Raw genomic sequence first — 15706 nt, forward strand, 5'->3', positions numbered from 1 at the left:
GATGGAGAAAATTTCGGTGCGGTGCAAACTTGTAAACTATTTATATGTATCATCGGATCTAAAATATGTTTTTCGTATCACGACGGTTTTCATTTTTGATCTGCATCACATGTTTTAGATCTGACAGTCCAGTGGTAATTTGAAATTTTACCAAATGAAGGTTTACAATGGTTGTCACCAATTTAAAAAAGAAGAAGCAAATGGCACATTGTTTTAGATCTGATAGTCCAGTGGTAATTTGAAATTTACCAAATGAAGGTTTACAATTGTTGTCACCGATTTAAAAAAGAAGAAGCAAATAACACTAATCAAAAAGCACGCAACTGGTTTCTCAATTCATTTTCGTATTTACATTTCGTCCATCAACGGTTGAATGGACGCTAATGGTACCTTACCAGTGCAGAGCGGTATTAGCGCTCACGTGTCATGATTTTGGTCTCGAAATAGCCATGTTGACTTAGTTTCTTTTGGGATTTTTTGGTGAAAACAAATTGACTCGAGGCCTAAAAACAAAATGGTGCCGACTTGTTAGGCTGACATGGCACTTTCGAGGCGAAAACCTTGACATGTTGGCACTTATACCACTTTGGTTTGTGTGAGGACAACTGATGTCAGATTTTATCAACTAAGGAATGAAAAATATACGAAAAAAGGATGAGAGATCATTTGCTTACTTTTCATCAAGTTGGGGGACAAAAAATATACTCTTTTTTATAATTATATGGGTGTAGCTATGTCTCAGATTTTAAGCAAAATGGTTAAAACTTAGTCGACTTATCGGAATCATTAGATTAAAATCTAGGTGGCATTACCCTCTCCCTTCTTCCATGCCTTGTAGTTGGATAATCCTACGGCCAAACATGCCGACCAATATCTAACTAAAAGACATGCAACTTTTCAATAGCAAATAGTAACTATACTTAAAAGTTTGTACAAATCTATATGTTTTTAGGTTACTTCACAATGTATACTATGCACTTGTAAATTTCTGTGAAGAAATATGATAACTCGTGATAGGTGTCAAAAGTCGCAAAACATATGGTATCTACGCATGGCGTCATGGATAGCTCCTTCTTCTGTTGCGGACGGCTCTGTGTGCTCTATAGCTAGCGTTGAGTGCGTGGCAGAGGTATGGATCTGGCGCGGCGACTCTGGTGGTCCGCAAAGGTGGCAATAGGGTCAGGTTTTCGAGGTTAAACACATTTTCGATTGGAAGAGACTATATACACTATAGGACGGGCATCCATGCATATGCATATTTCACAAATTGCAATTGTGTGTGCACTGCAGAAAAAGACGAAGACAACCACTCTCACATTTTCAGTTTATGAGGTCCATGTATAAAAGGAAGAAGATACAAGCAGTATCCCGCATATGTCTTGCTGCTAGTCCAACCTACAAATTTTCAATTTGAACTTTAAGTAAAAAAAAATGAACTAGCAAGTCAATTAATTTGGATCTCACCCTATGAAAAAATCATATTAACCGAGAAAAATCATAGTAATCGAGAAAATCATAGTAACCGAGAAAGTACTGGTACACCATGTTTTAATGAAAAATGCATCTGTATGGCCTTCCTTCATGCATTTTTAGCTCAAAACTGTAGATGCAATCAATGTTTGCCTATTTTCAAATCGAACAGGTCTGCAAACTTAAAATTTGACTATTAAAACAGACCTAGTAAACTAAAAAAAGAGAAAAGTCTCTGTTTCAACCTCCACTGTGTAGACGAAGTCTAAATCAGACCCTAACCTCTTGATCCCTGAATTTCGGACCTCAACCTTTCCAATTCCGATTAATTCTAACCTACATTCACTAAAATCATGTTTGGAGGCCTGGGTTTGCCTGAAGTGCATGGGATTGCCGAAAGAGCACAAGGAAAAGGCATAAGGATGGGATTTTCTACCTTTTTCTCTCATTCTTTTTGGGCGCGCTCCATGAAAATTACGAGGAGAACAAAATCAAGATTGGATCAGGGAGTGGGAGGAGAGCGCGCTACCAGTACGTGCGGCCACGCAACAGAGGAGGAGCACCCTCGCGAGGACAGCCTGACCTTGAAGCGACGGCCCATGACGGTGTCCACGACAGTGCCCATGGCCTGGCATGCAGGGCGGCAGGAGGTCCAGAGAGAGGATCTCTGCCGCGACGGCGACGCTGCTCTGAGGCCGCCCATGGAGCACGGCGCCCGTTGGGGCGTGGTGTGGCGCGAGCAGCAGCTACGACCACGACGAAAGCATTCGGGAATTGGGAATTCGGGATCTAATTTGCGACCAAAACTATGACCATGGCTGGATCTGAAACCAAAGCTCAACTTCCTGCCACGATTGCAAGCACGAGGGAATGAGTTCAGTTGAATTCTTGATCGAAATAGAGGAAGGAAAGAGAAGAGAGATTTTTGCTCTTTCTATGTTTATAATCAGCGATGCCGATGCTGCCCACGACAGCTAATCCCGGATAACCAAACACCATTTTCGGGATTGTACGTTAGAATTGATCGGAATTAGAACGGTTAGGGTCCGAAATTCAAGAATTAAGAGGTTATGATCTAATTCAGACTTCGTCTACGAAGTTAAAGGTTGAAGATAGACTTTTCTCCTCGAAAAAGGGTTTCTCTACCAAACGCGTACTATCATAATTTAGTGCCAAAGCAACATGTCACATGCATGACCCAACGATAAGCTAGGAGGTTTCGAATGTGCTCACGAGTATCTGTATATTTTTTTTCTTCCCAGGTGTACACCATGAATTCTATTCGGGACAGGTGCTCTCCGCCTAGAACAAGAAAGAGGAAACAACGTGACAGGTGTATGGCGCTCCTGGAACCCAAAAAGGCTTCCGTGTGATGCAATCAAAAGCGGCGGGGGCCATTCTCCCACAGTCCCATGGCGGGCCCACCCCACACGGATGCCATCGTGTCGAGTCGAATATACTACGGAGTACTCTACTAAAAAAAAGAACTCTACCACGCCGCCACCGGCGTCCCTTCTCTCGGCCTCGCGATCCAGCCCACGCCAGTCGTTCCATCACTCCCCCGCTGGTTCCCAACAACGTCGCGATCCAGACCCATCCAGAAGCTTCTCGAACCCACCTACCCCCGCCGGCAACGACCTACCGACCGACCGCCGCGCCGGCGCCGAGCGGAGATGGGGTACATCGGGGCGCACGGCGTGGAGACGCTGAAGCGGTACAGGTACAGCGGGCAGGACCACTCCGTGGTGGCCAAGTACGTGCTCCAGCCCTTCTGGAGCCGCTGCGTCACCCTCTTCCCGCTCTGGATGCCGTGAGTCCCTTCCCCCTCCCCGCCCCCCTACTCTGCTCCTCGCCCGATTCCCATCTCTGGTATGTAAAAATCACTGGTTAGTGGTTACTACTACGGCGAAACGCGATTGGGACAAACTGCTGCATAAACTGTACAGCGTGCAAAATTGCTACTAGTAATTATAGGAAGGCTGAGGTGACTGAATTCTAAAATTGTGTGGATCGGAAATTTATTTTGTATAGTTACCTTAACTTGTCATGTCACAATAGTCAGTAGTGTGCCATGGCAGTTTCTCCACACAGAGAAAATTTAGTTCCATGCCTGCTTACTTTAGAGTTTAGAGCGTTTACGTTTCTTCTGCCGATGTTGTGAGGATTATGGTAGTCAGGATTTTTGTTAGTTTGCAGGTGTTGCAACTTGCAACAGCCTTTTCCTGGGGGCTGTGAAAGTGTTTTTTTCTGGTCGTTTGCCGAGTCTATGCTGTTGCCTGTTTAGGTTGAAACACCTATTCGTTTGTTTTCATTTAGAGGAAATCACATTGTTGGTCCATTAACTGGGCAGGTGGGAACACATTAGTCCAACAACTTGAAGACACTGCATTTGTACCCCTAAACTTGGCGGGCGGGAACAATTCCGGTCCAAATCGTGGTGTGCAACTTAATTCTGCTGACGTGGCATTCGCGAAACTATGGACGGGAGTTTAGCTTGTTTTTTGTAGATTCCCCCATGAAGACTCCTTCTCTCCCACGGTCCATACGTCATACCATCTCAATTCGCCTGCCCGAGACCTCCCAATTCCCCGTTCTCAATCAAATCCCTAACCTTATCTCCTGTGTGACAGCCTCTGGGAAGCTTTGGGTCAACCTTGATGGTAGTATAGGGTTTAGGGCCAAATGAGGCCGTCGTGCGTCGGAGTGAGGAGAAGACGAGAAGGTTTCTAAAAAACCCTCCCTCCTGCATGTGCGTTGTTTGGTACGCGACAGAAGAACAGAAGGTTGCGCGCGGGGGGGGGGGGGGGGGGGAGTTTCAAGCTAAAAGCTTGCTAAACCCCCCTCCAAAGTTTCCACCTCAGCAGAATTGAGCTGTGAAACGCGATTAAGTGTTCCCACCTGCCAAGTTAACGGATCGCTGATGTGATTTCCTCTTTCATTTACTGTAAGATCCTGTTGTTGATGTTTTTTTTAGAAATCAGAGGGCAAATCCCTCTCTTTAAAAAAAGAGTAACGCATGCTTCATTTGACGGTTCAGTTTTATGACCAATGGCCTGGTGGTTTATGCTCAAACACCTTGTAGAAAGCATGCAAACTCTCAAGACTGGTCTTACGTCTTCCTTGTGCTACATATCAATGATATATAGCCAATAGGACATTACTTAACTTTTTCTCTTGTGCAAACAGCAAGTAAAGGCTTTCCAGTTCCATTTTTATTTTATTTTTCACGAGAACTCCTGAACTAATTTATAACTTTCTACATTTGCATGTATGGACTGACGTATAGGCCAAATATGGTAAGTGGTTGATCAGTATGTTGTCAATTCTTCCTTGGACATTTCATCCGGTGCATCGTCGGTGATCGGTCCCAAAATTTCAGATCACACTCACAGGATTTGTGTTTCTAGTTACATCGGCTCTGCTTAGCTATGTGAGTGCCCCATTTTGCTTTATTTTGTTCTAGTTTCAGAGAGTTGTTAAATATGTTTGCTTCTACTATCACAAAGTTGACACCTTATTATGGCAACGTATCAGGTGAAAACCTTTATTCGGTGAAAAGTTCTAATCCCAACTACTAGATCTAAAAAATATGGCTCCGGTAAAAGGTGGAACCTCTAATCACTAAGAGGCGGATTATAGGTTTCACCTTTTGTCTCATCCGTTTATTTAAGATCTATTGGCTAGGATTGAAAGTTTTCAAGTTTTCACTTAATAGAGGTTTTCACCTGATACGTTCCCTTCCTGTTTAAGGTGATATTTTTTCTTTTCTTTACTTATAACTATGTATCACTCTAATTTCACAGATATATTCACCCCGCCTCAACACAGCTCCACCTCGGTGGGTCCATCTTGCCCATGGATTACTTCTCTTCTTATACCAGGTATGTGAATTAAGCTTGAGACTCCAAATGGATCACTATCGCTTGTTGCGATATTTGTAATTTGCCATGTTAGATTAAAAAAGAGTACTATATTGATTTCTTAAGCAAGAGTGCGTTGAGATAAATTTTGTAATACTTTAATTATTTTTGACTGTGCACTGCTTTAATTTATTTCCATGACATGTACAATCCACAGGAAATACAGAGCTCACGTTGTTATTCATATTAGAGTTCAGTATTTGTGGCTGGATTTTTAAGAAAAAAGGCATAGCTGCCTGCTGTATAAATTATTTCTCTAGGTAGTTGAGTCTAGAGCTATATGCCTACTGTGGAATAGTTTAGCTCAGTAGCAGATGCATAAAGTTTAACCTGTGTGATCAATTGCATTTGAATCCTATTTGCTGAGGTCATTTCCTTATACTCGCACAGGGTTCTATGTAAATATCAATGTGTACATGGCAACCCCTTGTTTCGTATAGCAGAATGAGAGAACTACTCTTAGGGGGCAGCTTCGTTTAGCATTAAGCCTGTCATATCTCTACAAAAAGTTGCTTCGCTCTGAAGATGTGATCGGAACAATGAAGTATGTGATTTGTAAACTGGTTTATCCAACTGATTGAACTATTCACGAAGCATCTGCAGTGCTAATATCAAAACCGTTATTGTTTTTCCATTGTTTTTTCGATAGTTCTCTACCAATGGACGGAGTTTTAAATAGTTTTGATAACCATAACATGTTTCGAATTGTCCGATGAATGTTTTTGCGCCATGTTGCTCTGTTTTTCTTTATCACCTGTATGAATTAACCCCACATGTCTAGGCAAACTGGAAATTATTATGTCAGCTAGTTCACTGTTCTGAATTGATCAACTATATTGTACTAGACTTTTGATGCTGTTGATGGTAAACAAGCAAGGCGCACCAGCTCGTCAAGTCCTCTAGGAGAACTTTTTGACCATGGTATTTGTTTTTCCATGCTTTCTCTCTCTCTCTCTCTCAATGATGTCTCCACCTTACAATGTGCAAATTTGTCATTTGGCAGGATGTGATGCCCTTGCCTGTGCAGTAAGGATTTTTTTAAAGCCCTTTCACCTTGTCCTCCTCCTTCACCAAGGAGATATTTGTCTTACCTACCTTGACTGGGTTCATCCTTATGCCGTGGTTAGTTTGAAGCCTTGGCCCTTGGAAGCACATTGATGTGTGGAAGATTGACGTTCTGTTACTGGGTAGTTGCTGCTGTCCCATTCTATCTCGCAACATGGGAACAGTAAGGCCCTTCAAACTCATTTATTGTGTGCATACCCCATGTTAAAAAGTGCTCTATTTTTGCCCGAGAAGTTTTTTATTATTTTCTTGGCCATTTTGTTACAATCTTGCGTTCTTCCTTAGGTAATAACTTATTCAGATTTCTGGGTAAATAATAATGGATTCAGATTCTGTTTATGCTGCAGCTTTGATACATCATGAAGATATATTTAATTGGACAATACAGCTGAATCTTGTCTGTGTGATCTTCTTTATATTAGGGATTCAAGTGGAGCCGGATCATCCCGTCCACCTCTGATTTACTATCATCCCGTCCATCTCATTTACTAATGCCCGCTGGGTTACCAAATTCTCCACCCCCCTTTAAAAAACTGTCCACTGGGATTAAGATTTTAAGTGGGCTGCGCCCACTTATCCTGCCGGCTGGCTTGCTGCTGCTTCATTTGTCTACCAGCTGTTGCTTTTTGCTGCTGCTGCTGCCCGCAAGCTACAGCTCTGGGATGCCCTCGCAGGAACAAGAAGGTGGCGAGTGCTTGCGGCGTATGCTTGCGGTGGCTGTGAGTGGTTGAGGCGGCGGCGACGCCCTCCGTGTCTGGCGGCACTACGTCAGGTGCGGTGATGTAATAGCCTAATATGAAGAAGACGTTATAGGTGGGTTCCCGGTGGATTTAGTGGGCTTGTCGCCTTGTCCACTTCGGCCCGTTCGGAACATGTGGGCATATCTAGGTGGGATAGGTGGGGTTTTTCGGTGGGACGGGAGACGGGATAAGTGGCAGGCTCATCCCACTTGAATCCCTACTTTATATGCCACCGAATGTATGGGTTACATGTGGGTAAATCTCAGTGAGTCATTTCAGAAAGGTTTGGTGGCATAAAATGGTAGGTGTAGCGTGAGTTTTGAGCAACTAGCTCGTAATGTTTTCGATAGTAGACTACTTTTCTATTTATGTGTGTTGACCATACACCATTGTAACAGATACCTTATTAGTAATTCTTGTTATAGTTGGGGACCGAGTTGGCATATTACATGCGTCCATTTGCCTATCACTCAGTTTATCCTATCATTTCTTGTACTAAAGTAAATCGTTATGATGGCCAATGATTTCACATAAGAAACTTAGTGGCTCAGCTTAAACATTTGCTTCCTGAACTGTCAGACTGATATCTTCTTCACATTTGCTAATCCACTTATCTCTTTTTTTAAGAAACTAATCCATTGATATCTAGAAAGCTCTGCTCGCTGTTTATTGACGCTTGCAGTTCTTATGTTGCCAGCTACTTTACAAATACGCTCATTCTTCCTGTCATAAATGGACCGACAGAAGGCCTGATGCTGATCTATGTCTCACACTTTTTCACCTTTCTTACTGGTAATTTCCCTAAGCAAGGCCTGATGTTCACAAAGCTTGCTGTTTCTGTCGGTTTTATTACATTCCCAGAAATAAGCATTTATGTTCCCCAATCCAGGTGCTGAATGGTGGGCACAAGATTTTCGGAAATCATTACCCCTTGTTAATTTGGTTCCACTTCCATTTATTCCAGGTATGTTGCTTTAGAAATGTCCAAAGGCCTTTTCCATGTTCTGTGAATAGGATTGCATATTGATTATTTACACAAATACTAAACATGACTACAGAAACTGTTTCTGATTTTCTTGTTTACACTTGTATCAGAAATCCCCCTGTACGTTATCGTGCTGATTCTTATGATCCTGTTTGCTGTGATCCCGACAGTTGGATCCAAGTGAGTTTAAATCATTCATATTTTACTTTTTGAGTAGCTTTTGTCACAGTTCCATAACATGAAGTTAACAAATGACTGTTTCTTATGCCTATTGTGCAATCGGTTTGCGCCTTTATTACCCAAAACACAATGCCAGAGCAATAAGCCAATAAGCAGCACGGTGCTACATGTCTTATTACTGATATTCTGTGCTTAGACATGATTGAGTTTCCTGTCATGCAGTGTTGGTAATGTCCAAAAAGTAGTTGATGCGCGAAAAGGAAGCATGGAATTAGCATTAGCGATGGTAAGCTTTTGTATATTCCCACATGTAAAATACTTGAAGCTTGTAATGTTTGAAGTTATAGAAGCTATCCTGGGCTTGCTAGAGTTCTTCTGCAAATTCTAGGCCATCCATCCATTCGAGTCTTTAAGACTCTAAGCAAGCAATTAAGTTTGCTCATTGTATATATATATGTATATAAAGTCAGGTCTTAGCTATTTTTATAGGGATTGGTTTATCTTGGACAAGGGCTAAACCTTTCAAATAGTGTACATTTGGGTTGTCCAGGTTACATCTGACTATTTATATAATTTTCAGTCAACCTTCTTTATTACTCCCTCCGATCCTAAATTGTTGTCGAAATATTACATGTATCTAGACGCTTTTTAAGAATAGATACATCCATATTTGGGCAAATTTGAGTCAAGAATTTACTCCCTCCGTTCCTAAACCTGCAAGTCAAGTATTTAGGAACGTAGGGAGTAGAACAAATGGCGCTTTCCATGCCTTTAATGCTTGCATTTTTACTTCTTAATATTTGGCTTGCAGCTCCTTCCATTTATTGCGCTGTTAGCTGGAGTTGCTGTCTGGTATGGGATATGAAGTTTGCTCATTGTTTATTGAATACAATATACTCTTTAAATGGAACACTAGCTTTATTTATCTTTGTTTTAGAGAAGCTTGTTTATCTTGTTGTACAGGTGTTATCTTTCTCCTTCAGATATCATGAGGAACCAGCCACATCTGCTTGTGATTGGAACTGGTTTTGCTTTTGGATATTTGGTTGTAAGTGTCATTTTTGTCGTTTGGTTCCTTGACACTGACTGAAATAGATAATGATGTTTCTTCTCCATATTTATGCTGCTGCTAAATGCCTAAACTGCACACAAGTTTTTTTTCCTTAGAACGCAGTCGACTGCAATTGGCTGTTTTGTATGTTGTAGATTTCTTTTGTTTTTCTTTTATTGTGGCCCTGCTAGCCTGTTTTAAAGAACGACTGATGCCCCACAAAATCGACTGTGTTTTAACCAAAATGAGTCAACTGTGGAGCAGGCAGTATCTTATTTGTCCCTGCTATGATGTACGGAGTAATTCGAACTGGCTATTGGCTAAGCACTTAAATAACCAGAAGAAAGGATTGTTTAGGTGTTGATCTGACTCTGGTTGCTACTGGTAGAAGATAAACGAAACTACACACCTATCTCTTCGACTACAATTGCCATGATTTGTCTATATGCTTCTCAATGCCTGGTACTCTGTTCCTAAATGTAAGATGTTCTAGATTTGTCCTAAGTCAAACTTCTTAAAGTTTGACCAAGTTTATAGAAAAATCAACCAACATCTATAACTTTAAATAGTTTTATTAAATCTGTCATGGTCTGCATCTCGTGGTGTATTTATTTGATATTGTAGATATTAGTAGATTTTTCTATAAACTCGGTCAAAGTTGAAGAAGTTTTGACTTAGGACAAAGCTAGAACATCTTACATTTAGGAATGGAGGTACTAAAAAAGAAGGATTGTCTTATTTGACATGGGTAAGAATTCCCATCAGCACATTACAATATTTTTTTTTTAAGATCTGAATTGGGCACTTGATTTCACAATGCAATCTCAATTCCTTGTTAAGCAAAATACCTAGAGTTGGATCCTTTCTTGTTCTGTTATCATAGCTAGTGGAAGACAGAGGATTTTCTTCAAAACTGTTTCAGTTGCGCTTGATGTTATTTTTGTTCTAATTGGAAAATAAACTACTAGTATATAATTTTGTGCATCAGACAAGTTTTTAAAATTAACCTTGTTTTATGTAACCATAATTCCTACAAGGATCTGGCATACAATTCTTATGTGATAAATTTAACTAAGATTTGTGTATCTATGATGATATTGCTATCAGTCTATCAATTATTCTGAAACTGATTGTTTTCAAAACATTCACCCTCTGTGGTTTGAGATGTAAACACTGAAAAGTTCACACATGGCTGCAAGTTGAGTTATGTGAGGGAAACTTTCCTTTATGCACCTGGATATACGGATTTCATGAGTACAACATCTAAGGAGTTGGGTATGAGGGACTAACATGGACCATGAAATCACCTCCTGACTGGCTGACTAACATAGATAACAGACTGAACTGATGTGCTGCGTGCGTGGCACTCAGTGACGGAGCTTTAGCATGATCTCGGAAGGGCTAAAAGGCTAGTGAACAAAGCTGACAGGGCCAATGTAAAGTATTGCGTGTTGTATGAGCTAAAATAGTAGATCTGGCATCAACTAACCCTATTTTGTGAATAAGTATCTGATAACACTCAGTTCCTCGATGTTATTTGTGCTCTTGTGGGTTGCTTTTCTTTGATGAAGCAGTTTTCTATGGATTTAGTTGAGAACTGCATGCATAGCGAAAAACTAACATATGAGTATCTTTGGTTTCTTTTACCTGGAATTTACTTGCTGCTGCCCATTTTATGAATGAAATTTTCATGCATGGACAGGGAAGGATGATACTTGCTCATTTATGTGACGAGCCAAAAGGTCTAAAAACTGGAATGTGCATAGTACGTATGCTCTATTTGTCCTATGTTTTTCACTCTGCTGCATACATTGAGTACAATAATAATTCAAAATGTTGACAAATATCTGTTATTACAGTCTCTGGTGTTTCTTCCATTTGCTATAGCTAATGCTCTCACTGCAAAGATTAATGATGGGTAAGTTCTTTTATGTTCGTGGTACCTAGTAATGCTAGCATCTCAAGTGTACCTCTGTGCAGTTGTGCTAAACGGTGTATTGTGATTATTGACAGGACTCCTTTAGCTGATGAGCTTCTGGTTCTTCTTCTGTATTGTGCCTACACAGGTGAATTACTTCACTCCAACATTTAATTTGAAATGTTGACTGAAGTGTTTGTCCCACTCGGTTTGATAGCTTTCACGTCTTGAGACCTGAAGTGCAACATAGATTTTAATCTACCTGTTGCATATCTGGTGACAACAAGCATTTACCTCTCATCGTCTTATTTATTTGTAACAGTGGGCCTTTACATGTATCTCGCTGTTTCGGTTTGTCATGAAATCAAAGATGCTCTTGGGATCTATTGTTTCAGGTATGGGAACCTCCCCCACCCTCTCTCCCTACCTTACCATTCTTGAAATTACCATAACCGAACACTGTTTTTGCTGTTTGACAGGATAACTAGAAAAGAGGCTTGAATTCGTATGTAGCATGGGATGCATTCAGCCACCTTATTGCTTTCAAGGTGGGAATCCTAGATATTGTCTGCCAATCACAAGGATAGCCTTACAACTCATTGGCAATGCCGTGCATGTGGGAATCTGATCTCCAGAACACCTGACCACTATAGTCAGCAGTCATTCCACTTGTTTGATACAGATAGATATTTTGAGTACTGTAACGCAGAGTTATCTTAAGTAGCGTATGTGCGTGTTATGTGGTCGGTGTAATATGTACATTACTTTATGGTTTGGTAGAATGTATTGAGAGCAATAGCAGATAGAATGAACCGCTGTAAGATATGTTGAAGTCACACTTTCCGTGAACTTTAGACCAGCCTTTATATGAAGGTACAATGTAGCCAGTTTATGCAAACTAGGGTTTCTTTTATGTGAGCTTTCTGGTTGGTACCGGTGCGCCTGGTACTGGGGTGGTGCAGCGGACTCGGCTGTGACAAAGAACCAGAGCGGCGGAGCTCTCCTGGAGAAATTCAGATTCTATAGCTCGTTGTAGGCCTGATGGCCCAATACGGTTGACATGGGCCTGTTCATTTCAACTACGGAGTACATCGCTCGGCTCGGCTACTCTGAGTCTCTGATGGCCCAAGACGGTTGACATGGGCCTGTTCATTTCCTTCGAAAACGAATGGCGTGTGGGCCGGGAACCCTGCCAGTATTCGCGTACGAGGGTGCACCCACGACGCATTCCAGCCCACTCCCGAATCCCGATACTCCCGGCCTAGAGCCCAAGATACAGGTGCGTTGGATGGAGGCGTGGCCGCAGTAATGGGTCCCTTTTTAGATGGGCAGGCAGAGTAGTTGCGGTAGTTTTCCATCGTGCGAGTTATTTATACGCTTAAAAGTCAACAAATTACTTTCACAAACTATTTTTTCTTTCCAAGAAAATTTGAATTCCTTCTGTGCCATCTTTTCTAAATCCTCTTTTATTCTCTCTCTCTCTCGAACTCATCTTGCGCCTTGCATTGTCTCGTAACTACGTCTATTCCACTTTGTTCTAGGTCGAACTTCTAAAAGTTTAATCAAGATTATATAAAATATATTAATATTTACAACATCAACTAAGTATATGACGCATTTAATAAAACAACTTCAGAATTGTAGATATGTCTATCAATTGGTCAAACTTTAAGGACGTGTTTGGTTCCGGATCCGCTCAGGCCCGAGCGAAACGGTCGGGGACCACACGGTTCCGCAAAATCTGATGAGCGATGCGGATCAAATTTTTAGGAAAAAAATCCCACGCAATAAATTGGTCGGAGGATGTGTTTGAAAGACTTGGAGTATCGGAAAAATTTAAAACCGAGACATAACCTTGATGTTAGACTAGTCATAGTGGGAGTAACAAAGGTGGTAACTAAAGTGCCAACTAAGCAATTTTGATGATGTGTCATGTTATTAATGAGGAAAGAGAAGGTTGGGATGACTAGATATGTTATCATCACATCACACTTTTCAAGATACAATGAGTCTATAAAGCTAACAAATGAGGCTTCTATGTTACTGCGTACCACAAATATGCTATTGCCTCTATTTAAGTAGTAACATAGACTAATAACATATGCATGTTACTAGCTTATGTTATTCTCCACTATAACCAGCCTTACACACACTGAGAAGAACATTTATGAATCCCTCCTTAGAACAATTCTTGATATGGATAAGAAGACAAGGAAACGAAACTCCAAAAAAAGTACTGATGTGGCCGCCCCAACCCAGCCGGCACCGTAACCAAACGCATCTTAAAAGGTTTGAGTCAAGACGATCTTTTGTGCAACCCGTTTAAGTATTTGAAATAGCGAGTTTATAGAAATTTTGAAAAAAAAATTGTAGGGTCTTTAATAAAATCGTTACTCTTTGTTCTTTCCCGAGAGAAATTTTGCAGGAATTTTCAGTAGGTCTCGTATCTGTCGTTATGATTTTTCCACTCACAGATGACCACTGATAAACACGTCAGGATCCATAAAATTAAGGAATTGACAAAATGCTTCGTTTTAACTTGCATTTTTTTAAATAAAATGCTCCGACGTATATCCCAGACAGGTGGCTCGGTACCTACTCATCCGTGTTGAACCATTTTATTTTATCGACAAAAAAGTTCCACATCGATTCCCTTTTTACGCACAGTGCACAGATCCGGGGTCCAGGACGAGAGCAGCTTCCAAAACCTGTCCGAACAAGCCAGCAGCCGAACACTGTCAAAAGATTCTCTTCAGTTTTCACCCTCCCACATTTCACCACAAAATGTCCGTAAAAGAAACATGTGTACCGTCACGTACCTTTGCCTGCTGCGCCCCGGCGGGGCCGATAAATCGTCACCGCTTAGCTGCATCAGTCGGTCGGCCAGGACATGGTAAAAAAAAATCACAAAGGCGCCGATCGACCTAGCTTCCCCTGCGTGTCCTGTCGCGACGAGGCCACGAGAGATGCCATAGCGAAGCCATGCAAAAAAAAAAAGCGCGGAGAGCGACGGGTGAGAGCTCGATCCGGTGTTTCTGCGTGCCCCCACCTGAAGCTAGGAACATGTTGACAAACGGCGCCACGGCTCAACGCCTGCTCCTTTTACTTGCACAGTGAAGTGAAGAGCTGGAGATAAAACCCAAATCTCGCCCCCGAGCACCGACCTCGCGTCGGGGCGTGTGTGTGGGCAACTGTGGAGTCTAACGCGAGCCCATCCCGCCCGCTCTGCACGGGCCATGCCGTGCCACTCCACTGTACGTCTCCGGTGCCCAGCCCGAGACTGTAGCATAGCCAGCTCGATCGAGTCGTCCCTCCACAGATGTGCAGCGGGGCGGCAAAAACCAACAAGATGAAACGAGACGGGAGCGGCAACGGGATGGGCATATGGCCGCGGAGCAAACGCTGCTGCCTGGCTAATCCAGTGCTCAACTGTACCTGACCCGTACCCGGCTACCCGTAGCCATACCTATACGTACGAACCACGAGACAAAGCTCAGGCATGCTTCGGAGATCGGCATGCTTTGGTTGGGGACGTACGGTACGGGCGTCGTCGCATTTATGAGATGCGCCATTATGCTGCTTGTCCGACCCGACCCGACCCGGCCGGATCCGGCCGGTCGCTCCAATAATTCACTCCGGCACGAGGAACGTCTGAGCGCTCCACCGCCCGCCGTGCCATTGTTCCTGCTCCAACCGTGCGAGCTGCATTAAAGAGCAGGTTTTAGCCGTTGATTTGACCCGCAGGGTCGATCGTCACGGGCGAAACATGTGTCATCTAAGACGCATATATCTTGACGACGTACAGTGAGCTTTAGGGGCGTTAGGGCCGTATACAGGATGTGTGATGAGACTCGTACGTATACCGACACGCATACTTCTGTGCACGTAGCATCAGTCGGTTCTTCGTGAGGAAGTGAGCAGTACACCCGTCTGATCTGCCCCGACACAAGTTTAACCCCGCGAGGATCGTAAGCTCATGACCTGTGACCTGTGTGTAAACACATCCATGTTTTCCTTAATCTACACTTTGACCAACACGGTTTGTGATTAATTGAAACCAGAGATCATATTTGTCTTTAAAATAGAAAAAAAAGTCTATTTTTAACCATGACCTCAGAAGCAATTCTAAGATGAATCTTGACTTCTTAATCTCCTAAAATCAGAACATGATCTTATTAATCTCGATTAATTATAACCTTAAAGTTGTTTTGTGTACGCGGAAAAAGATGACCCCGACTAGTATTTCTCATTACTGTCACAGATGCAGGCCGTGGGGCAAGCAACACTTGTCGCCTCCCGCATCGAGCCCCATAGGTACCGCACACACTCCCCAGGCATGCTTGTCCTCACGTCCTGCACCGACGCTCGTTGTTGCAT

The 15706-nt window shown here is 42.4% G+C and overlaps 1 protein-coding gene across 1 annotated transcript; it reads left to right on the forward strand.

Annotated features, from left to right (window-relative positions):
* Positions 1 to 2949: 2949 nt before the first annotated feature.
* Positions 2950 to 12242, forward strand: LOC100833363 (choline/ethanolaminephosphotransferase 1). The gene is made up of 18 exons (XM_003564084.3): positions 2950 to 3280; positions 4757 to 4766; positions 4850 to 4900; positions 5274 to 5351; positions 6236 to 6311; positions 6394 to 6416; positions 6518 to 6618; positions 7893 to 7987; positions 8085 to 8159; positions 8291 to 8360; positions 8583 to 8646; positions 9172 to 9212; positions 9324 to 9408; positions 11114 to 11176; positions 11271 to 11329; positions 11425 to 11477; positions 11652 to 11724; positions 11809 to 12242. Exons 1-18 carry the CDS (start codon positions 3144 to 3146, stop codon positions 11828 to 11830), a joined length of 1176 nt encoding a protein of 391 aa, XP_003564132.1. The 5' UTR covers positions 2950 to 3143; the 3' UTR covers positions 11831 to 12242.
* Positions 12243 to 15706: the final 3464 nt, after the last annotated feature.

This window comes from Brachypodium distachyon, chromosome 1 (assembly GCF_000005505.3).
Source record: "Brachypodium distachyon strain Bd21 chromosome 1, Brachypodium_distachyon_v3.0, whole genome shotgun sequence".
Lineage (NCBI taxonomy): Eukaryota > Viridiplantae > Streptophyta > Magnoliopsida > Poales > Poaceae > Brachypodium > Brachypodium distachyon.